This window comes from Opisthocomus hoazin, chromosome 6 (genome assembly GCF_030867145.1).
Source record: "Opisthocomus hoazin isolate bOpiHoa1 chromosome 6, bOpiHoa1.hap1, whole genome shotgun sequence".
NCBI lineage: Eukaryota > Metazoa > Chordata > Aves > Opisthocomiformes > Opisthocomidae > Opisthocomus > Opisthocomus hoazin.
This window is the reverse complement of record NC_134419.1, coordinates 60,700,345-60,724,756: the sequence shown is the minus strand read 5'-3', so window position 1 is coordinate 60,724,756 and position 24,412 is coordinate 60,700,345. Positions and strand designations below refer to the sequence as shown.

The 24,412-nt window shown below is 44.6% G+C and overlaps 2 protein-coding genes across 3 annotated transcripts; one reads left to right on the top strand and one right to left on the bottom strand.

Annotated features, from left to right (window-relative positions):
- Positions 1 to 712: 712 nt before the first annotated feature.
- Positions 713 to 5,487, bottom strand: LOC104330465 (interferon-induced protein with tetratricopeptide repeats 5). The gene is made up of 2 exons (XM_075423405.1): positions 5,382 to 5,487; positions 713 to 2,737 (listed from the first exon to the last, which is right to left on the bottom strand). The coding sequence occupies exons 1-2, from the start codon at positions 5,384 to 5,386 to the stop codon at positions 1,300 to 1,302; spliced, it is 1,443 nt and encodes a 480-aa protein (XP_075279520.1). The 5' UTR covers positions 5,387 to 5,487; the 3' UTR covers positions 713 to 1,299.
- Positions 5,488 to 12,115: 6,628 nt separating this feature from the next.
- LIPA (lipase A, lysosomal acid type) lies at positions 12,116 to 24,412 on the top strand. 2 transcript variants are annotated; one of them, XM_075423395.1, is made up of 10 exons: positions 12,226 to 12,302; positions 12,736 to 12,891; positions 13,890 to 14,010; positions 17,770 to 17,968; positions 18,365 to 18,474; positions 19,075 to 19,211; positions 20,655 to 20,801; positions 21,983 to 22,054; positions 23,136 to 23,207; positions 23,968 to 24,412. In XM_075423395.1, the coding sequence occupies exons 2-10, from the start codon at positions 12,874 to 12,876 to the stop codon at positions 24,199 to 24,201; spliced, it is 1,110 nt and encodes a 369-aa protein (XP_075279510.1). In that variant the 5' UTR covers positions 12,226 to 12,302; positions 12,736 to 12,873; the 3' UTR covers positions 24,202 to 24,412. The 2 variants fall into 2 exon arrangements, with proteins under 2 accessions (XP_075279509.1, XP_075279510.1); XM_075423394.1 differs by lacking the exon at positions 12,736 to 12,891 and having other exon boundaries at positions 12,116 to 12,302.

Sequence of the window (24,412 nt, the reverse complement as noted above, 5' to 3'; positions counted from 1 at the left end):
TTTGAAGGAAAGCTAAGGGAGAGGTTTCTTGACGTTTCATGACTGGGCATGATATTTTACACTCCTTCAGGACCGTCATCCCATCTGTACATGCAACCTTTATTGTGGGTGCAGGAATGCTGCAGGATGGCTGGAATCAAAACCACTCATCCTTCCTGATGGACCCTGTCACCAGTTTGCTGCGTTCTGCATTACTGGCTAGGGCTCAGAAGTGTTTTAGAAGTGCAACATTAGTTTTGCTTGAGCACCACAATCTATTATACCAAGGTACAATACTGTGAAATTAGTCCAGCCTGTTGTAAAGAATACTGGCTTTTAGTTGCATATTTGAAGACAATCACCTCCTCTACCCATTCTCTCTGTCCTTTCAGGACTTTCTTCCACTCAGGTAGGTGGCACCCACCGCTTTTCCCACATGCCCCTTGCCTTCTGCTGCTCCGTTCTCCAGTGCTCCTGCAACTCTTTGCTCTAGCTGCACTCTGCCTTCCATGTCCAGTTCACATATCTTGTGCGTGTTTTCTACCCCTGGCTTGTTTCACAAGCATGGCCACAGACAGCCGTCTCTGGCATCCCAAAGACTGCCTTTTGCTATCTCCTGACCTTTTCGTATCCTGCCATAACTTTATCCCTGTTACTTCTTCGAATGGCTTTTTCCCTTTCATCTACTAACGTGAGGATTGATCAGCAGAGAGATACCTGAAGCAACAGCTGATAGATGCAATGTTCTTTAATAGTTTGCAACAACAACACATGTTTCATCAGCTTTACAGTGAACAAGCCAAGCAGTGGTTAGTTTTCATAGTTAAACAACATACAAGTAAACTGAACAAGTCTTCAACAGAAGCTTCTTCTAAATAACACTAAAAAAAGAACATTTTTAAATATTTGAAAAAGCATCAGAAATTCCATTTGTGTATAAACATGCCTTTCAAGTGGATAGATTAAATACTACAATATGATTACCTTATCTTTTTCTCAGTAGAAGGTAAGATGTGATTTCCAGGTATTAGAAGTTCTATGTTCCACAGTTCATCACTTAAACACAACATTTATACTAGTCCTTATTAGCATTGAAGGCTAAGATAGCTTAGCTATTTTTTAGACTATCCAAGCATGCTCTCTGTTGGTGAATGAACAAACAAATGAACAATTGTCTTCTGCAGTTTCTACATTATCACCAGAAAGTGATGCCACCAGGTGTTTCATCTGGTTACAACTTCAACCTTAAAAAAAGTTTTGAGAGTCTATGGAAACGTCCTTGCATTTGGGTTTTTCTTTGTGTGAAGGACTTTTGGGAGCTTAGTTTGAGATGGAAAGTTGTAGCTCACATAATGCTCTCAAATATTCTTCATTGTTGGGATGCAATGCAACTGCTTTCTCATAGCACAGAACTGCTTCATGTTTCTCACCATCTAGATTATGAAGGAGTCCAAGTGTACCAAAATCTGTTGCATCTTCTAAACCTGCCCGAATTCTCTGTTCCAGCAATTTCTTCAGTGCATGTCTGCACTTCTTTCTTGCATGAGAATCTTTTTCAATTTTCAGCCCTTCTGTGTAATACCTTCTGGCTTTAGATTCCGATTTCATATGATATAGCTGAAAATTGCCATAATGGTAGTAGAGTTCTTGTTCATCACTATAGGACAGAATATTAATCTGGAACGCTTTCTGAAATGTCGCTTCTGCTTCTTCATACCTCTTTGCTTGCGCATACATGTTTGCTAGGTCAGTGTGGGCAGAAAAAAATTTTTGCTTTTGCTCAGTCGATGTTTTGAAATAAAAAATGGAAAGTCGGATGAGTTCATCCACTTGCTCTTGAGGTGGATATCTTGTAGTCTTTTTCAACTGAAAGAGCTTTCCTCTGTAGCAGAGTCCTATCTGGTGATGCAAAAAGGTAGATTTTGGTGACACTGCCAGAGCTTTTGTCAAAATCTCCAGTGCCTTGTCCATTTCTCCTTTCCTTCTGTAAAATTTAGCGGCATATCGCAGGAAATAAGGAAGATCAGGGGTTTTCTGCATTGCTTCTTCAATGTACTTCTCCCCTTCATCAGCTCGCTTTAAATCCTGAAGTTTTAATGCAATTAATGCTGCAATAAAAGTATCCTTTGGATTCAGTTCCGCTGCACGCTTCAGGGGCTGAAGGGACGGGCTTACAGCTTCACATTGTCTGTGAGAAAAATCTTCCAAACGATACATTGCTATTGCATAGCCAGCATTAAATTCTGGGTTGTTGGGTTCATTCTTTAGAGCATTTTCAAAGCAATCCTTTGCTCTCTGGTAGTATTTTGCCCCAAACTTTATTAATGCCCATCCTTGCTCAGCGTAGATTTCTGGAAACTGAAACTTCCATTGAGCATTACTTGAAAGATTTTTGAGGCTGCTTTCCACTTTGCTGACGTAAGCTTGAGCTTCTTTGTATCTCTCCATGTGGTAATAGATCCAGGCATAGTTCCCCCAGGTAACAAGACTTCTCCTGGCAATTTCATCTGGGTGATTTTTTTTAATTTCTTCTTCAGCTTTTTTGAGATTTCTCAGGGCTTCCTCATCCATGTTCTTTAGGTGGGATACATAGGATTGTAGATTATAATTTGTGATGTTGGATTTTATTAAAAACTTGATCTGATCACCTATTGTTTCCTCTAATTCATCGAGATCCACATCCTGCTTCAGCAAAGTCCATGTAAAATGACATTCTAGCTGCAGCAGGGAGCTCTTCAAGCCATTCTTGGAAACAGTACTGGAAGAAATCAAAGAAAAACTTACTTATACTCCATTCACTTTTTGTTACTCTTGTTTTTGCATAATGTACTTCAAAAGCAGGCAGTACCTCAGCTGGTGCCACTAGTCAACAATACTTCAAACAAGCCAAAGCTGTAGTTCTAAAGATCCAAATAGTTATTTTAGTAATTCTCCTTGCCAGTGTATGAGGGCACCTCTTACACAGCAACAGAGCTGGTGGTCTGGATATCAAAGAGGAGGGCTAGTCTCTCTGGTAAAGCTGGCACACCTCTGCGCCTCAGGGACTTATTTCCTATGCTGGGAACAATTGCTGAAGCCTACCCAAAACAGGTAATCAAATAAAAAGCCTTCCCCAAAATACGAAGAGGGTAATATTAGTGCCTTTCCCGTGTCTGTGTATTTTATGGTTTGGCTTATAAATTTCTTTTTTAATTTCCTGCATTTGTATATGCTTGTTTGTTAGATCATAGCACCATTTTTATGTTATGATTATACTGGTGTATCCAGTAGCTGGGTCCCAGATCCCAGCAGTCTCCCCAGTTCCTGGCACTTGGGTGTACAGCCTCCTGAGGGTGCAACCCCACTCCACTCGCTGGTACAGACCACTCACTCCTGACCCTATAGATCCCCAGAAACTGGATTTACACATCCGGTAGCTGGCAGGGATCCTCCCTCTACCCAGGTGCCTCACCCCTACAGACAGGCATACAGACATGCACGCACGCGTACCGACCAGACCCTGTTTATATAGAAGTGGGTCCTTCATACCGCTTTATCCCTCTCTATGTTCAGCACTTGTTCCTTAGCAAATCACCCAGATCCCTCGTTTCCCTGTCTTTGGTCCCCTCCCCAGACATCCTGCAATAAGTCTTGCTCAATCCCCGAATGCTTTTCCTCGAACCCCATCATGTGTCCCACATCCCTAGGCAGTTCAGACTGTCAGGTGCTTCTGGACCCCTGGTGCTGGGCGTCCCCCCAGCCTGTGGGGCTGAGAGTCCCCTGGGGCAGCCCTGCGAGGGCTGGCTGGGGGCTTGTGTCCCCGACTGGGCACTGGGGACCCCCCGCCTGCCCTTCTGCTCTGTGCTTCTCTGTGTGCGTGGGGACAGGTCAATGGCTCTTGGGACAGGGCTGGGAGCAGCCAGGGCAGGGTGCTGTTGGAGCTCCCCCTCCTGCCACCGCCTGCCTGTGCCCCTGCCTCTGTGCAGACTGCCTACCGAGGACAATCATTTAGAGTGCAGAGGAGATAAGGCTTTAGTCCTCTTTGTGCTCTCCCTTCAAGAAGGAATTATACACGACTTTATAGCCGAGGCTTCTCGGTCAAATCCCTCTTTCTTAGAAAGACTTCTCTGCTCCCCCTCCTGTAAAACCTAAAGGGTCTAACAGCCTGCATGCTATAACGTGTCCTGCTGCTCAACTGCAAAATCATATATGGAATGAGATGTCTTTTGGGTTAAAAAAAGAAGTGAGTGGAAAGGCTGGAAAATGAGGACAAGGCAAACCAGGGAGGAATTGGGGAGCAATTCTTGCAGATTCTGGGACAATAAGAAGGACACTGGGGAAAGTGACACTGAATGAAAATTTCTACCCAAACCATCTGACTCAGGGGACTGGAGTAAGGTCAGACAGAAATTTATAAATGCTGTTAATGCATAAGTTTGTGCTGCAGACTTCTCTGCCTTTCTCAAATAATTTCCTCTGTCCAGCTGATGGGTTTGATTGATGTTAACAACAGTTCCTAATTAGAAAGCTGTATTTCAGGTAATTACAGTTCTTCTGGGACACAGAGGAAGTGAGAGCAAGTTCCTGTTATTGTCACTATCTTGTTAGAAACCTTCGGCTACAGGTGAATACCACAGAAGAACAGATATGGGCTCCCAAATCAGCAAAATATTGCAGAAAACAGCTTGAAGCGTTTAAGTCATCCCACTCAATTCAAGATGAAACCTGTGTTGCTTTTTATTGCCTCAGCTGAGAACCACGAAAACATTTGTGGTTGAAAACAACAGAGTTATTCATGAAAAAGCATTTGAGGAAAATGAATATTCATGAATGTCACAAAAACAGACTTGTGATGTAGGCTAAACACAGTTTAACTTAGGTCAACACATAACTGGTAAACAAAATTTCCAAATTTGTCATAAACATCTTGGCTTTGCCCTAGTTGAGTGTGTGTGTGCGCATGTGTGCCTCTGTGCATGCATGACAGTCTTCAGAAAATGTAGCCTCCCTTCCATGCCCTTATGCTCCAAGCTGCAACCCAGAACCTGCGCTGCCCTGTTTGCTGGTCCTAGCAGTAGTAGAGATCAGAACGTAAATTTTCAGCCGCATCACTGCCGGTCACCCACTTGGCTGGGCACCACCTACTGCTGCAGCCTGGATTTCATCCCTGAACTGCATGCACACAGTTTTACTGACTGTCAGCTCTGTTCACAGAGACTGGCCCTTGTCAGAGAAGCAATAACTTTACAATATTCAATAGCATCCTTATTTTATTTTTATTCTTCCGGTAAATATTCTGTAAAGTATTTTCTCCTGTTTGGACTGCCAAAGTCGCTCACTGCTTACATTTATATAAATAATAAGCATTACTTTCCCATGGCATAGCAAAAAAGCATTTTTCAGACACAGGGTTACTTGCTTACCTCATGGTTTTCCTTCTGTGCTCACCTGTCCTAAGGTAGCTTCAAAGCCAAAGGACTGTGGCTCACTGTTGTTATGACTTCCCTTTTATGTGCTCCAGCCCTCATGTGATCTGTGAGCAATTTAACGGGAATCAGAAAGTGAAACTTCGACTTCTGTCTGAAGCTGCAAAAGAAGCTGGAACTGCTGCCAGTAGGGGAATAGAAACTTCTGAGTCACTGAGCTGCTTTTTTCAGCCTGGCTCGGTGCCATGCATTACACTGGATTGTGGAGAATGTGGCAACAGCTCCTAATAGCTCCCAGCACTCAGTTTGTTCAAATCCAGAGGCATCTACGATAAGGAGAATATTTCAGGCTAGTATAAGCTGACCTGGTTATCATGCACAGGCTAGGGAAGGGTCATTTCCCCCTCCTGCCTCAGCCGATGCAGCTTTGCACAATTCTGCACCACGCTTTAGGCTCCTGGTTTATTGATATCGTGTCAGCCACATAACACTCCCACAACATCCTATTGCCCCTGCCTGCAATCACTCGTCCAGGGTCTCCACATCGCAAAGTCTCTGTTGTTTACCAGGCCTGTACTTCTGCACACTGTGTCATCGTGTTAGAGCCCGAAATATATCATGCCACCTAGAGCAACGGCTTGTTGCTGCTCTCCACATGTAACTGCAGCTGAACTGTGCAACGATAAATGAAAGTGAAACAAATCAGATACAGATGGCCGTTAATACCAGGAACTGCTGTCACAGTTGCACCAAGCAGACCAAAGCTGCAGGCAGGTCAGGACAAGCGCAGGCAGAGCATTCCTGGCAAGCCTTGGTCCCGAGGCCATGCAAACACAGTGCAAAGCTTACGGCCTGTTGCTAGCAACAGCAGTAGCACGTTACAGGGCTACACACTAAAGAAGAGGTGGGGTATGGGCTGAGTACTGGAGTGCCTATGGATATAAACAGCTCCCTGATGCTTAGTTTAAAAAAAAAATAAATGCAGACCTGGCTTGATAAAATTGATTTTAGGGGAGATAAAAGAAATAGTAGCTAACATACTAATGGCACTATAAATAGTATATTCAGATGTAACCTGAAGCTGCAGACCAGCAAAGAGAAAGAAAGCTGTAAAAGCGCGTTAGCTAACACACAAAAATGACTCAAAGTGGATCCTGGGGAGAGGAAGAATAAACCACCACCATTAACATCCTGTTTCTCCCGAGAAAGGACGCCAGCGGCTGGTGGCTGTTGGTGTCATTCCCTCCAGCAGCCTCAAGCAACTGATCTGAGTGCCCAGAGGAGCAATCTCTAGGGGAAGGAAGAGAAACTATGAAGTGTGCATGTGTGTGTGCCTGTGTGCATGTGTGTAAAAATTTTAACCCTAATATCACTGTTATTGTGGCTTCTTCTGTAAATAAGTACTTTAACTGCATTATTATTCTTTCTCGTTTTATGAGATCTAGACTAATGACAATTCTTGCATTAGACTAAGATTTTCATTATACTTACCAAAAGTTGTCTTTACCTATCTGCGTAAGATTTGCTTCCTCATTACCCGTAAGCGAGATATTTTAAATAACATCACAGAACCTCTCTCCATTCTTGAATCAATTCCATTTCAAAATGCGAGAGCGTCTTGTTAGAAAATATGTTTAATTAGATACTGTCTAATATTATTTCATAATAAATAACTGCAGAATTTGAGCCTTTTTCCCCATTTTATAAGAATAAGCAAATAAAATGGCACATAAGGGTGCCTTATGAGGCTTGTCATTGTTCCTGGCATAAGATAGGGCCAGTGCCCTGCTTTTTGTGAAGTTTTCAGTGAAGGATGCACAAGGATGTCCTTCTGTCCTTACAAGCCAGAAAGTCATTCATATGAAACCTCATTATCACCTCAGAACTCCTGCTGCTGCTATCATGTTCAATCTTCACAATTAGAGACAAGAATTAACAGTATTGCATGTTTTTATTTACAAATTTATATAAGCTCTGACTGCCAATTTGTATGTTTTTGAGAATTTTAGGTTCCACCTTACAAAAGTTTATCTTCTGCAATATGAACTGTATGTATCTCCACCCTTCTTCCCTTCCTTCCCTTTCTCTTCTCTCCCTTTCTCTTCTTTCCCTTTCTCCTTCTTTTAGAAACAAAACAAAACAGTCTTACATATGAGAGCTTCTGGTTTCTACAAGAAGTTTGAGAGCCTTAGTACTGCACACACCTCTTGTGCCTCATTTGGGTGATTTTTGTGCGTGTGTGTTTTTAGTTGGCACTGGTGTCTCAGAGCTCAAAATAAAGGTTAGTACTGCTACTGCTCTGAGTAGCTTGCAACCTTCCAGCAATCAGGTATTTGATAAGTGGTGAAAAGAGGCAGTGAATTGGGAAGGAAAGAGGATTAGGATATCTGCACAGATTCATGTATTTTGTGGAAAAAAAAAGGTTGCAGTTAGTTGTAGAAAAATTTAATTAAAAGGTTTCTGGAAGGCCAAAATCAGATGTAGACACCAATGATTTACTATGCTACTAAGTATCCATGGTGTGCTGGTTTTGGCTGGGGTGGATTTAATTTTCTTCACAGCAGCTGGTATGAGGCTACATTCTGGATTTGTGCTGAAAACAGTGCTGAGAACACAGGGATGTTTTCATTATTACTGAGCAGCGATTACACGGCGTCAAGGCCTTTTCTGCTTCTCATACACCCCCCCTACCCGTGAGTGGGCTGGGGGGTGCACAGAAGCTGGGAGGGGGCACAGCTGGGACAGCTGACCCCAACTGACCAGAGGGACACCCCACGCCGTGTGGCATCGTGCTCAGCATGTAACGCTGGGGGAAGAAGAAGGAAGTGGGGGACATTCGGAGCAATGGCGTTTCTCTTCACAAGCAACAGTTACACATGATGCAGCCCTGCGTTCTTGGAGATGGCTGAGCAGCTGCCTGCCGCTGGGAAGGAGTGAGTGCATTCCCTGTTTTGATTTGTTTGTGTGTGTGGCTTTTGCTTTACCTATTAAACTGTCTTTATCTCAACCCACGAGTTTTCTCTTTTACCCTTCCAAGTCTCTCCCCATCCCACCAGCAGAGGAGTGAGCGAGTGGCTGTCCGGTGCCTAGATGCCAGCTGGGATTAAACCACGACATGTGGGTTTCTCGGCTCTGCTTCTGTCCCGGGTGTCTGTTTTTCTTGGTACATTGCTTAGTACCTAGTTTCATACATATAGGGAAATACAGAAATTTTCCTCCTGGCATACAAAAATTCACCCTAGTATCCATATTTTTACAAATTTAGTTGCATCTATATGCTTTGTTTTGACACAAACACCTATTGAATAAAATAAGCGCAGCAAAGTGTGGAAAACAGAGTAAGTGAAAGTAAGACAATAGTTATGCAATGCCTTTCTGTAGCCGCCTTTGTAACTCGCTTGGTGCAGCACAGGAAAATTCAGAAATACTCCTCCAGCCCTGCTGCTTGCTGCTTTCACGTTGGGGAAAGCTGCAGCTGGGCTGGCTGCTCGCAGGGAGAGCCGCATTGCACAGCAGCAAGTGCAAGAGCTGCTTGGAAAACACTTATTCAGAAACAACAACTGCATTCATATTTAGTACAAAGACTTTGTTCACTACGGTGTTCTGTACATATAGAAGAATAGGGAATGGCTTCAAAAATATCTACACATTTTAGGGAGAAAACTCCTATCTGTACATTTCCTCGGAGCTGAAATGGATACCTGCTGACCAAGAAGTCTCCCCTGGCATCATTAGCCCAGCCAAACAATTGCCTGAAATGCAGTTTTCATTATTAAAATACTGTAAATTAACTACCCCATAGTAAATGACAGGATCACAGGCCGGTCAGCCTCACCTCCATCCCGGGAAATGTGATACAGCTTATCCTGGAGGTCATCATCAAGCAAGTGGAGGAAAAGAAGGTTATCAAGAGTAGTCAGCATGGATTCACCAAGGGGAAATCATGCTTGACCAATCTGATAGCTTTCTACGATGGCATGACTGCCTGGGTAGATGAAGGGAGAGCCATAGATGTTGTCCACCTCGACTTCAGTAAGGCTTTCGACATGGTTTCCCATAACATCCCCGTAGGGAAGCTCAGGAAGTGTAGGCTGGATGAGTGGTCAGGGAGGTGGACTGAGAACTGGCTGAATGGCAGAGCTCAGAGGGTTGTCATCAGTGGCGCTGAGTCTAGTTGGAGGCTGGTAACAAGTGATGTCCCCCAGGGGTCAGTACTGGGCCCAGTCTTGTTTAACTTCTTCATCAGTGACCCGGATGAAGAGTTAGAATGTACCCTCAGCAAGTTTGCTGATGACACAAAACTGGGAGGAGTGGTGGATACACCAGAAGGCTGTGCTGCCATTCAGCGTGACCTGGACAGGCTGGAGAGTTGGGCAGAGAGAACCTGATGAGGTTCAACAAGGGCAAATGCAGGGTCCTGCACATGGGGAGGAACAACCCCATGCATCAGTACAGGCTTGGGGCGGACCTGCTGGAGAGCAGCTCTGTGGAGAGGGACCTGGGAGTGCTGGTGGATGACAGGTTAACCATGAGCCAGCAGTGTGCCCTGCCTGCCAAGAAAGCCAATGGAATCCTGGGATGCATTAGGAGGAGTGTGGCCAGTAGGTTGAGGGATGTTCTCCTTCCCCTCTACACTGCCCTAGTGAGGCCTCATCTGGAGTACTGTGTCCAGTTCTGGGCTCCCCACTTCAAGAAAGATGAAGAGCTACTGGAGAGAGTCCAGCGGAGGGCTACGAGGACGGTGAGGGGACTGGAGCATCTCTCCTATGAGGAAAGGCTGAGGGAGCTGGGCTTGTTCAGCCTGAAGAAGAGAAGGCTCCAAGGGGACCTAACAAATGCTTATAAATATCTCAAGGGTGGGTGTCAGGAGGATGGGGCCAAACTCTTTTCAGTGGTGCCCAGTGACAGGACAAGGGGCAATGGGCACAAACTGAAGCAAAGGAAGTTCCATCTGAACACGAGGAAGAACTTCTTCCCTTTGAGTGTGATGGAGCACTGGAACAGGCTGCCCAGGGAGGTTGTGGAGTCTCCTTCTCTGGAGATATTCAAGACCTGCCTGGACAAGGTCCTCTGCAGCCTGCTGTAGGAGACCCTGCTTCGGCAGGGGGGTTGGACTAGATGACCCACAGAGGTCCCTTCCAACCCCAACCATTCTGTGATTCTGTGATCATTTTAAACATCCTGGTTTATGCTGGTTTGAATTTAGCCTAGTTTAGCGTATAATCACTATGCTTGACAGCAGCAGTTGAGGCATTCTATAACTTGGGTTTTCCCCTAGGGGGGGAGAGTACCCAGTAATTAATTTGACAGAAAGTGGATCTCTGAGCAATGTTTTTGCTACCCAAGTTCTTTAAAATCTAATGACCCTAAGAAATGGGATTTGGGAACGCAAAAAGTCACATAGCATCACTTGTATTGAGCGACGTATCCATGTCTCAAAACAAGAGGATGCTATAAAAAGTTCAATGATTTTTCAGCTAAAATCTTACGGCTTTCTAAATAAACAGAAACTTTTGTGTTCTTGACACACTCCTGCTCTACCACTGTGTATTTTGTATCGGGTTTCTGTATTACTCTGAAATTATTACCGTGGTTGCAGTAACACGGACATTTATACGTTATTTGGTCCAAGTTTTTGCAAGCCTGGTCACACATCCCCTGACCGCAGACACGCTTCTCTGGGAAGCTGTAGGACTGCAATACCGTGCCAGTTGGTGGCCTCCGGGCACGAAGATGAAACAGGTTTGCGGGCAGCTGATGGCAGCCCTGCCGGAGCCGTGTTCCTGCGTGTAACTGTAGCCCGCTGGTGCTGGGTTTCGTACGTCCCGGCCAGGCTCAGAGCTGACGGGCAGGGGGTCTGTTCGGGCCAGAACAGCGGTGGCTGGCAGCGCCGGGCGGTCCGTCCGGAGGAGCGGCTCCGCCCGCGATGCGGGGCTCGGCGCAGCCCCCTCCTCCCTCCTCCCGCGGCGGCCGCGGGCCCTGCGGCGGGGCCGGGGCGGGAAGCGAGGCACAGCCCCGCAGGACCGGACCGCGGAGGAGGGCTCCGGGCGCTTCAGCCGAGGAGCGTACGCAGAAGACGAGGAGGGCTGGGAAGCGAAAACCGCGGCCGCCGTTCGCGGGGCTGAAAATGGAGGCTGGGGGGGCCGGGGGGACCGACACCGGCATCGCCGCAGAACGGCTGAGCCGGGCCGGCTGGGGCAGCCCCTGCCGCGTACACCCGCCCTGCCCCGCAGCGAGAGGCGACGGCGGCCGGCGGCCGGGGGCTGCGCGGGGCTCGGCGGCCACCGCCCCCGGGCGGCCTCCCTCCCGCGGGGCCCGGCGGGCCGGGCCGGGCCGGGCGCCCCCGCCGCCGCCGATAGGCCCGCGCCGCATGGCCTGAGCCGCGCCGCCGGCCCAGCGCCCTCCTCCCGCCGCGCCCCTCCGCGCGGGGAGCGGCGGGCGGCGGCGCGGGTCGGCCCCGGCGCGGCGGCGGCTCTGGGCGGAGGGCGGGCCGTCCCGCCGCCCACCCGACGGGGAGGCGCGGAGACGTGCGGGGCACACCCGGGCGGGGTGTGTGCGGGGCCGGCCGCGCTCATTCAGCCTCCCGGGGCCGCGCAGCGCCTCCGGGCCGCGGCTGCCTCCCCGCCGCCGACAGGACCGCGGGCCCCCCGCCCCCTCCCCGCCCTGTCAGCCGGGCGGCCGCCCCGCCCCTGTCACGCGGTCCCGTGCCGGCCGGGCGCCCGGCGGAGGCGGCACTTTCGCTGCTGCGCGGCGGCGAGCCGGGGCCTGCCGCCTGCTCCCCGCGGGGCCAGCATGCCGGGCCTGGCGGCCGCCGCTTGGCTGCGGCTGCTGCTGCTCCTGCTGCTGCAGGGCGTCGCCGCGTCGGGGGCCTTCGCCGGCGGCAGGAGCAATGCGGACCCCGAAGCGAACATGAACATCGTGAGTGGCGCGGCGGGGAGCGGGCGCAGCCGGGGGCTGCAGCGGGGCGGGCCGAGGGGTCCCGGCGGCGGCTCGCGGGGCTGCCCCCGGGGAGGGGGTCCGCAGCCGCCGCTCGCACCCTCCGCTCGGGTGCCGCCTTCTTCCCTCCGGCCTGGCTCCTGCCCCGGACCGGTGCTGGTTGCTGGGGTCCGGCCGCTGTCTCGCCGAGCCCCCGGGACGGAGCGTGTCCGTGGGGCGTCCGGTGCCGCCAGCGCGGTGCTGCGGGCGCTCCCCCGCCGCTGCTCTCCCTCCCGCCTGGCGTTCACGGGCTCGGCGTTAACTCCCCTGCTGCCGCGACAGCCGGCTCCGGGGGGTGCTCGCTGTCGGTAACTGGGTTAGCGGCGCTTTCGTCTGCCCCGTCTGAACTGTGCCGTTTTTTCCCACGTGCGAGAAGGTGTTTCAAGCTAGAAATGCTGAAGGTCTGTGAGAAAAGAAGTGCTCGAGTCGCCAGTATCGCCTACACAGCATTTCGAGGACTGAAACCAGTCACTTAGCCTAAGGCTAAGAGCATTTGGATGGAAATCATTTTGGAATGTTAATGTCACTGCAGGTGATTAAAGACAGGTTTAAAATAAATAGCGTGTTTAATTAAGTGCTGCTGCTCTGCCTTGCCCAGCAGCCTAAGAGCAGAACTCCAGTAACGTCTGGCATTTTCTCAAGGCACAGTTGGTGCCATAAAACCAATTATTGGCAGGTTCTCTGTGCTGATGGAGATACATCAGATGAAAATAACACAAAGCCCAAGACAGAAGAGATGGGAGATAAACCTATTAATGAAATCATAGTATTAAACATGTGTGGGCTTTTTAAATTATTATTTCTTTGTTTAGCTTGTCAGCAAAGTCACTTAAAAGCTCTGCAAGAGACATAAGGTTTGAGGAGAAAGGTGAATAAGAAATGGGACATGAAACTACGAGCTGAGGTGGCAATGTCAGCAGCTCACACATGTGAAGTGTGATGTCAGTGTTTTAAAGCTGCTGTGTTTGTGGCTCATTTCAGCACATGGCTGATCATGTCCTCTGTATGACAGAGAATTAGGTGTAAAGTTCAGATATAAATCTGAAATGCTTTTAAAGAAGCCTTTCGCTTCCTTCTCTTCTTCCGTATTCTGCTGTGGTGCCAGTGGCTTTTTGCTGCCCTCAGTGGTTTGTTACCAGAAGATGCTGCTTCTCTTGGGAGCAGACAGTTCCAATTTTTGTCTGCCAAATCCACATCTTGGTGTTTTACCCTGTTATCATAATCTCCTTTTCAACACTTCAATCTCCTTTCTCACTGTAAGCAGCATGCGAGTAACTAATATGACAGTGGAAGGGGAGATCCCACATTCCTAGGATAAGGTTTGTGCTCTGGCTGGTTCTGACTCTGTACTGGGACAAGTCTCGTAAGAAAACCTGTCTGCATCAAATAGGCAGGTGGTATAGCACGTTCCTACCTCATCCTTTAATTTCACATCGCTGTCTTTGGAAGGATCCCAGAGTACTTTGCTCATGTTAATGAACTGAGGAGGCTGGCAGTCTGACTCCAAGGCGGTTTCTTTTCTTTCTTCAGAGTCAAATTATTACCTTCAGGGGATACCCCAGTGAGGAGTATGAAGTGACGACAGAAGATGGGTATATCCTTTCCATTAACAGAATTCCCTACGGAAGAAAAGGACGTGAGAGGAGGAAAGGTAGGATTTACGTCTGCGTGGGAAAATGAGAAGTCATGAGAAAGGTCTCTTTAATTTATAAAACCTCTGCTCCTGTGATAGTCCAGAAGAAGATTAATGACCACGTGACCTGTGCTGTTAGAATGTTTTATTGGTGAATGTTATGGCCAAAATAGGTTAGTCATGTGTCAAGTGACTTGAGTGAAGGGAGAAGGGAGTTAGAAGGCTGTATGTTCCTGACATTGCCTTTTTTGGGGCACTAATGCAAACCCTTCCTTGTTGTTTGATTTTTTTGAGGGACAGAGAGGCCTGGATTTTCGACTAAGTGGAAAATATGGGTTGAGATTTGTTGGGTTTTTCGAAGTAATAAAGTGTCTTGAAAAGAGATTGATTGTAACATTCTTCGGTTATCTCAACCACTATTTTTAAAAATGCTTCTTTATAACAAAGAAGTTCACCTGACCGTTTTCAGAAGTAGGGGCAGTTCACATGCCTCTTTTGGTCAACTGTAACTAAACTACAAGAGTTCCCGCTAGAATGTTCAAAAAATCATTACTGCCTGATTTCTGTGTAAAATAAGAATTTGTTTGTTAATTTTATCCTCTCTGAAGCTTTATTTGCAGTAAGGTACATGCCAGACCCATTCTACTGGGGTGTCATATTTTACACACCGGCTTAAATAGGTAAAACAATATAATAAGGTAAAATCCCTGAGAACATCGTGAGAGCAGTACATTTTAAAATATACTGCAAACTGGGATATGTAACAGCTAGTGGACAACAGTCAGCCCAGACGAGGTTGTTTTATGGATGTGATTTGATGGGGACTGGGAGGAGCAATGGCATGTGCCACCAGAGCACTGTTACAGGCTGTGAGATTTACTGTGAAAGCTGGTATAAAATCATGGAAGGGATGCAGGGAGTGTACAGGTGAGGAGGTGAGGGAGAGAAAGGATAGGAGGAATGTAAGCTGAAACTTAAAGGAGCAATATAGCCAAAGGTTTCTGCAAGGACTGAATGATAGAATGCTTTAAAAATGAGACAAATGTATGTGGAAGAGGAGAGAAACTTAGCCTTTCACTTGCTATACTCGTACACTGCATATGGCATCAACAGTGTATCTGAACAGCAATAGCTGAATTTGGTATCAATCTTATCGCCACCCCTTGTAAAAGATCCTACAGACAATTGCATGCATACAACAGCAGCCTGAGAACCCTTGGACTGAAAAAAAGCTAGGATGAGAGATAAAAAAGAAGGAAATCTGATTATCCTACAGCCTTAGGTGTGACCAAGACCTGCAGAAAAACTCTTGTCTTCTGCCAAAGGCCAAGCAGCAGTCTTCCTGACCTTAACTGCTGGTTTTGTGTCAGTTAGGATGTTTGCACAGCCTGCTGTCTTTTACCAGGTGGGTGTGTAAAGATCAGTGCAGGGACGAGGCTGGTCAAACCTGGCACATGTCTTTGTACTTAAGGATTTCAGAGAAGCCCACGCAAAAAAGAGAGGCTGCCTTTGTACCTGTTGATTTTGTTGAATCCTTCATCAATGACATAAGCAAACAGAAGTTTCCTGACCTATGGGAATTCTCCACATTCCCCTTGCCACACCCTCGACCCCAAGTTCATGCTTTGCAAAGTGCTGTAATTTTGAAAACAAAGATTACTGAGCACATTTGGGGAAGTATGATCTCCTAGAAGAATGAAGATTTCAAAGTTCATGTTGATCTTAAGTTTTTATAGACTTGGTATCTTTTCTCAGAAAGATACCAATGATGTGTTACTGCTGACTTAGCGTATATATGCCATAATTCTTCTTTTGCAATACCTGCATAATGTGAAGAGGATCCCTTGAAATGATGTATCATATGATGTTTTGGAACAAAACCTACAGTTCTTCAGCTAAAAAAATAAAAAAGGGGAAATGTCCAGGGAAGCCAAAAGCAAAACATCAATGATTTTTTCTTTTAGTATTAACTAAAAATCTAGAACAGCTGCATAGCATGGGTAAACAGGGCATGGAAATTAGTTGGTCTTCAACTTGCTTGGGGTGCAGTGAAGAGAACAAAATGTTCTGTAGCGGAAAGGAGAGTTTTAAGGAGCTACTTCTTATTCCCCCTCTGGGGTTTTTAGGATCAGAGGTGATACAAAATTGTTATTGTCCAAGTCAGTTTGTCACATGATTGTGCAATTCATGTGCAGATCTGGTGACTGCTGGGTAAAGTGAAAAAGGAACTGACAGAAATTGGCGGCTAACAGGAGAACAGAATTAAAGCATTGAAGCAGTTAAAGAGTTTTCTCCTTCCTGTGTTATGAAACATGCAACTAGCAGCTTGAGGAGAGCCCATTCTCCAAAAAATCAGAGGGTGATTGATCTGAGTTTAGTAAAAGGGAAGAAGGTGTCAAAGCTAAAAGTGAACGTTATGAAAAACGTGTTTAATGTTAGGCTTGAAAATCCTGCACACTGTTCATAAGGCAATGAAGTGTTACTGCAGAGAAGTAACCAGTAGTGTTGAACTGTACTATCTCCCGTGCCAGTTTGGCACTGCTGGAGATTTGCTCTGGTTGCAGGGACAGGATGCCACAACATGTTTTTTTAACAGAATAGGAAAAGCAGGCACTGAAAAGGTTCCTCGTCACAGGTATAAAGAGTGCCGGGAGGGAGGAATACTGCTAATTTGGATTTTGGAGCTCACTGAAAACATTTGTGGACATGACCTAGAATGGAGGGTGTAGGTGACTGAAACAGTTGTAATTTGGCTGTTTCTGCTGAAAGATCCAAGTCTACTTTATCAATGGAGGAAGTATTGCAAGAGTTTAGTACTGCAGTAGAATGGTGCGTCATTGGAGGAGGTAAATTCCTGAGTAATCTCTGGCATTGAGCTAAAGTTACGATGTTATCAGATTTCAGTTATTAAAGGAGGAAAAAAACCCTGAAGCACCTGTGCTACTGCGAGATCCAGAGACAGGTTTTTGGATTTTATGAAGGTCGTGTTCCTCCTGAAGGATTATATATTATTTTCTTTGTGAAGAAGCAGGAACCTTCAATTTATTTTAGTCTGTATTCCACAGATAGGTGTCATTTCCCTTTGCAGGATGGGGAAGTCAGGAGAGAGGCTTCCAAAATTCCACCTGGCTCTTGACTGTTGTTCTTCTAACCGCTTAAGTCAAGGTGACCAAGTCCTTTGAAGCATAGATTGACAGAGATTGCCTTGCTGGCTACCCATACCACTCTTCAGGTTCAGCCAGAGGTTTGGTGGTGGAAGGGAGCTGCATAGCTCAGCACCCGAGTTTGGCGTTGTCTTAACTGGATAACAGAGATCTCAGTAGCATGTATAGGGAACGCCTTCCCCGGGTTTAGGCACAGGGCAGGGGTCATAAGTAGTTTATCTGTCTCTATGTTTGGGCCACTTTGCTGAGTATTTGTGATCTTGAAACACTTGCGAGGGCTACTTGTATTTTTCTTGTAGCTCCTGCTTTTCTTCTGTTTCCTTATTGCACATTTGCTGTCTGTTTTGAACTTCAAGGAGTCTTTTGCTCTAGTTAGGAAACTAGCAAGTTGCTAGTTCAAAATTCTTAATGATAAAAAGTAGCTTTTTGTGAAAATATGTGATTTCATGGCACTATGAATATTGTACAAATTGCTAATCTTGGTAGATGAAGTCAAGTAGATTAAATATTCAAAGTGCAAATCTAAAGCAGACTTTCAGTAACTCACTTGATTTATTCTTAGGCATTCAATTCCAGATGAACAGGAAGCTATGATAAATGCTTTATTTTTCAGGTCCAAGGCCTGCTGTGTTTCTGCAGCATGGTTTGCTTGCAGATGCCAGCAACTGGGTCACAAACTTGGATTACAACAGTCTCGGCTTTATGCTGGCAGACGCTGGCTATGATGTATGGCTGGGAAACAGCAGAGGGAACACCTGGTGCAGGAAACATACACACTTCACAGTGAAGCAGGAAGAATTCTGGGTTTTCAGGTATTCTCGTCTTGCTAGAGAAACTAGAGAAACTACACACGCTGTTTGCGAGCAGGCTTCTCTTCGTCTCTTTGCCCATCGTCTCAGTTCAGTCACGTTGTAGTTGTACAAGATACTTTTCTTCTGGTTACGTCTGCTGTCACATATGTAGGGGCAGTAAAGGGGAGTTTTATGGTTAGTATGGTGTCCTGAGACAGTCTTCATAGGTGGTCAGTAGAACGTTAATTGCTTTCACCAGTGCTTGGTGTAAAGACTCAATCACCAGTGTTCTGCTTCATCCTAAGGAAGCTTTTCTTTATGTCCAGACAACTGATCTGCAGTGCAGTAAAGCTCCGTGCAGCTATTCCGCACTGATAACTTTACTTACACAACTAACTTTTTATCTTTGCTTTGTAGTTTTGATGAAATGGCTAAGTATGACATTCCAGCCTCAGTGGACTTTATTTTGAAGAAAACTGGCCAGGAACAAGTATTTTACATTGGCCATTCACAGGGCACCACAATGGGTATGTGAAGAGATGCATTTGTTAGAATACATTGTTTTTGAAATGGTATCAAGTTCCACATACGTGGTTTAATGGTGAAAAAGTAGGGCTTTTGAAATCTACTGCTTCTGGGTTTTAGTTGCTTCCTGGAGTATTCATAAACATTAAAATGAAAAGACTTAACCTTTCTGTGTTTACTTAAAGCTGGGAAGCTGTTGAAATGATAAAGTAGCCACCAGTACAGTTTTTATTAAAATAAATCAGAATCATCAGACATGCAGAATAAAGATTCCCATTTGCAGAACATTTTGCTATATGTAAGGCCTGGCTCGGGTGCTTTTAGACCTGCAAACAGAAAGAACTGAAGAGTGTTGGGTTGGTTAACGTGAACTTGTCTTTCAGAAGAAAACAGTCCTTCTGATTTGCCTCATTTAATTTGTGTTCTGTAGTAACTAGATTTGATTTACAATATCTAAACTGATCCTAGACACAACAGTCAAGCTATTAATCTAAAAATACTTTTGCACACTTTCTCTTAGATTTTATAGAAGTACTGCCAGGTAAAATTCTCATCTAACTTGTGTCAGTGAGGTTTGTTAATTATTCTCGTATTATTTACAGCTTTCGTTGCTTTTTCAACTTTGCCACAGCTGGCTAAGAAAATCAAAATGTTCTTTGCTTTGGCACCAGTAGCTACAGTCAAGTTTGCCACTAGCCCTCTGACAAAACTGGGAGTGTTTCCTGACCTGCTGCTCAAGGTTTGTATTTGAGTGTAGATGTTTTAAGCCAAATGAGGTGTCCCCCTTTGTAGTTGAAAACAGCACAGCAAAGAATGTTAATAGCTGTGGATTAGAGAGTGACATGTTTGACAAGAATACTGGACCAGTTTTACTGTAATGATTCTGTGGAAGTCAGCAGTGGCTTCTCCAGCTTTATTACTGTCTAATGGGACAATTTGCATCAGCTTAAAGTAGTATTTTACAATTACTATTTAATAGATGGAATAAAATTATGTTTTTCTATTTACATGCTTCTAGAATTTAAGCTACAGAAATCACATGGCTAATTAAATAATCGGTCCGTTTTAGAAGAGTCATATGATCGCTTTATACAGAATACTTCTGAATAGTCATGAACTTTGACAGGTTTGTTTCACAATTAACCGTTTAGTATTGGAAGAGGATTCTCTTCAGCGGGTGATTAAGAGCAGCAGCTTTATTTAGATGCTGTGAATCATCCTCTGGAGGAGTTTACCTTTCCCAGTTAACATCAAAGGGAATGTAGGCAGACTGGCAGGCTGTAGTAAGTGCCTGAAGTCAGACGTTGTGAGCACCCTGCTGTGTGTCATTTTTAACCATCACATTTCTTTCCACCACTGGTAGAGATTCCCACGCGGAGCTGTTTGTTCTGTGAGATAAACCCTTCTCTAATGTACCTTGTACAGATTTAATGCGTGTCTGTTTGCACTATTAGTTCCCTGCTCCAAAGGCAGTTAACATAAAAAGTGATACTAACGATTGTGATCTCCTGTTTCGCATATAATGAACTTTGTCTAATGAGAATCGTAGCTGATCAGTGCCCTGTGCAGATGTTCATGTTGTGCTGAGGAACTTGATTCTCATGATGACTTGCAAAAAACTGGAGTGCAGAAGTAGATGACCATGACAAACCAATGGGTCAGGCATATCTTTAAAGAGCTGTGTCACTTTTAAGGAAGTTCTCAGTGGGACACTTTCAAATCCTTGGACATTTTAAAATAACCCATCAAGAGGCAATGGCCACCACAGCTTGTGGTTTGAAGAGAGGAAGTTGCATGCATGTGCAAAGCCACTTAACATTAGCAGATGCAGCTTAACATATTTTAGCCTTAAAGAATTCTGATGACAAGAAGCTGTACAGTGTTCCTGTAAAATACTGAATTTAAAATTGATTTGAATTTGTGGTTAGGTTTGGAATTCTTGAAAGATTGTCCCGGTTCCTGTGTACTTTTTGTGGGCGTAATGGACTGCGTCATTTGTAGCAGAAGCAGTAACCGTCACCTTCCCATTGGACTGTAAACAAGGAGATAAATAATTTTTGTGTGAGACATCTGTCACCAGTGCAAATGGAAGTAATTACCTCAAGACTGTTGTAGTATAAGACCTAAAACCAAGTAATTCTATGCAATTACATGCTTTTCCTATGTGTTTGTTATTTTGTAGGACATGCTTGGAAAGAAACAATTCCTTCCTCAGAATTCTGTGCTGAAGTGGCTTGCTACCCATGTTTGCACCCACAGAATACTCGATGACCTTTGTGGCAACATATTCTTTCTTCTGTGTGGTTTTAATGAGAGAAACTTGAATATGGTGTGTTCTAGTGACTATTAATAGCTAAGTTATTGTAAACTCTTAACACAGTATCAACTGTGTGTCATTGTACTGATTATCTGTTGTATTTAATTAGAAAAGCCCTGATGCTGCCTTCATCATACTGAGTTTGGATTAATATCTTTGCTTGGTATAGATTGATTGCCCAGTTGGGATGGATAGAATTAACCTTTTAAAATGTTACTGGAAAGCCAAAACTCATTATTTTAGATCTGTTGGGGAAGTGGGTAAGAGAAGTGAAGTAATATGATGGTGCAAGTATTTAATTCCTTTTGCAGTTTTCAACTGTTTTCAAGAGAACTGTTTAAATTTTCTGGTCTCTTCGTGGATGTGTGCAATTATTTTCTCTGGGACAAATTTCTGACCTTGTGATGGCTTGATCTGTGGTCCTAGTTCCAAAGGACTTGTTCATAGGACTTGGTTTATTATCTAAAAGCTAGTTAACAGCAACTAGCGTGAGACCGCCTTTTTTCGTAATGCTTCTGAAAGTTTTCTGACTCCCTGAAGTCAGTAGAAGCTGGTATCAGTTTACCCACAGATGGTTGAAGGCTGAGAATTTTTTACTGGAGTGAGATGATAGAATTAGAATTTTTTTTCCACCATTCTGTGTGCAAAAATAAACATTTTTTGTATTTTATATGAAGGTGAAAGTGCAGGTTTTTTGATGTTTTCTTCTCCAGCATATACAGGTTTTATGGTTTTAATGGTGGATTTTTTTTTTCTGCCAGGAATTAAGTTTGCCCTGGGTATTTTGTACTTCTAAACTCAAAGTACATGAAGTTCTGAATCAATTTGGACTGACAGCTACTATAGATGTCGAGTAACGCAAGGTTTCTCTGGAGGTCTATCTAAATATTAGTTAATGTGCCCCCAATTCTTACAATACTGGCACTTTAAAAAACATCTTCTGAATATACAAAAAAATGCATAAGTGATATCATTATTAGGTTTAAAGTTCAGGTTTAAAGTTCTGTGGTTAATCGTAGTTAATCCCCCAAACATTTGAACCTTGTACCTCATGTGTATGTATGGCTCCAGTTAACTTTTGTTTATAACGGTTTTAAGAGGAATGGAAAATTTTCTGTTAGTTGTTCGAGAAGCAGTAACGCATAGAACTGTTGCACTATGAGGAGTAAACCATGTTAACTATCTTGTTGCAGAGCCGAGTGGATGTGTATTCAACACACTGCCCTGCGGGGACATCTGTACAAAACATTATCCACTGGAGCCAGGTAAAGTTTCCAGAATCTAAAAAGTCCATGACTCTAGATTGTTTGTACAATATTGATGTCTCTGATATTTAAATGGAATAAAACCCCAAAATATGTATGCAGCATAGCCCAAGTGAAATTCAGGAACTGCCAATTGTCAGAACAGCAGCTGTTCACTGCAGCTGCTTTGATGTCACTGAGTTATGGTGGCTCACTCCTCTCCCCTTTTTTTTTTGAAGATATGCTAAATGTAAGTACTCCAGGCCAACAAACAATACAACAGAATAACTTAACTCAGAGAGATGCTGTTATAAGTATTTGCTCCCTTTCAGCAGACCCTGTTTTGATTGCAAGTTATAATTTTAGCTAATGAAAAGCAGCAGGCTTTCTGTTCTGTTCTATTCTGTTTGGCTTTATTTTATACTTTATTAGTATATTTTTAATTTCACTTCAATGTACAGTTTCGTGCCTGTGATGCTATTGTGTCTGAAGCTTGCTCAGCAGGCTGACAGATCAGAGAAGACGTTTGCCATGAAAGCAGTGGTCAGTGCTACTTGTGTTCTTGTAGCTGGACTTGGTCACCTGTTCAGAAGCTGTGTGTTCCACTGTACAGATAGCTGTTCAAGTGTTGGCTCGGAATGAAATCTGTGAGGACTTCTTTTTTTTCCCAGATCCCTGATATATAGAATTCTGTTTCTGAAAAATAGTAGGTGGTAAGTCATACAGAGTAGACTTTCTAAGAAAGCTACATGCTGTGTTCATATACATGTAGACAGCAAGGTAAATATTTCAGAAGTAAGCATGGAGCTGCCACGTCCTGGCTTTGGATACACTGAACTGTTTTCCTTAATCTTTCCTACTGTTGCTATGAAAGAGTGTGAAATCTTAAGGGGCCAAGTCTAATGGTGTCGAATATTTATGTTTCCCGCTCCTATGACACTGGGCAAAGCAGTGACACTTGTCCTTGTTAATATTTGGCATTTCACTGTTTCTTGTGTCAGTTGCCTTTGCCAGCTGTCCAGATGACCTATATACTTTTTTATTCCTGTGATAGAAGTGTTGCAGTTTTTCTTTGCATATGTGAATATTTGTTTATTTCTAGGCTGTGAAGACTGGGGAACTCAAAGCTTATGACTGGGGAAGCAAGGCTGCAAATATGGCTCACTACAACCAGGTAGACATCTTTTATGGATATGTTATAGTTTTTGAGTGTCACAAAAAAGTCTTTGGTCACTTCTCTGGGTGCTGTGTTTATGCTGCATACTGAAGAGCCACAAGTGTCACCTGGTAACCAGACTGGAGATCTGCCTTTTGGGAAAAAAAAAAAAGACAGGACTACAGAGCTCTGAGGTAGTCCCAAGTCAGTATGGAGCCCACGCTTGGATACGATGTTGTGATGTCACACTGTTTCTTGAGGGTGGTCCTGCCTGCCTAGATCATGAGATCCCACTGCACTTCTCACTGTAAGGCACAGACTGTTAGTTCTTGGGTATTGCTTATCTTCAGCCTGTTTAATCACCACGCATGTTTGTTCTAAATTGCTGTGTGCAATACTAAAAATATTTTGCCCCTTGTCATTTTAGTGACTGGGAAATATCGCAGTATCAGACTTTCAGGGTAGCAATCACTTTTAGTGTTTGATTAGTGTTTAGAAGTAACTCAAGTGGGATGCATTCTCTGAGGCTTCTGCTACCCCGCTGTCTTGTAAACTCCTTGAACCACACCTTTACTGCTATGAGTACTATAATATTGCAGGGCTTGTATTTTCTGTTGAGTCAAGACTCCATCTCCATCTCTAGCTGCTCAAGAGAGGAGGAGAAAATGAGAATCCGACACATTCTTCTTGCATTTGCTAGTATGTTACTCTGCAGTGTAGTGTTACACTGAAGACTTGTTCTTTCTAAAGCTTTTCTTTTTACTTTCCGCCTCCTCAGTCTACTCCCCCTTTCTACAAAATAAAAGAGATGACTGTACCAACTGCGGTGTGGACTGGTGGACAGGACTGGCTGGCAGACCCAAAGGATGTTGCTATGCTGCTCACTCAGATCACAGACTTGGTTTACCACAAAAACATTCCAGAATGGGAACATTTGGATTTCATCTGGGGCCTTGATGCACCTTACCGCATGTATAATGAAATAATTAACATGATTAGGAAGTATCTCTAAACCGGCATGGTATTTCAGAGTATTAGTTCACCAGGAATTTGTCTGTTTGGAACATATGCTTTTCTGGCAGTAATGCTACGTTGTTTATTTATGATGCATTTTTTAAATGCCAGCAATGACTACTGAATTGGATTCATATTTGTTTTGTTTTTCTCAGTATTATTTCTCTCTCCTGCAGAAATCCTCATTGTATCCTGCTGATTTTGCACGC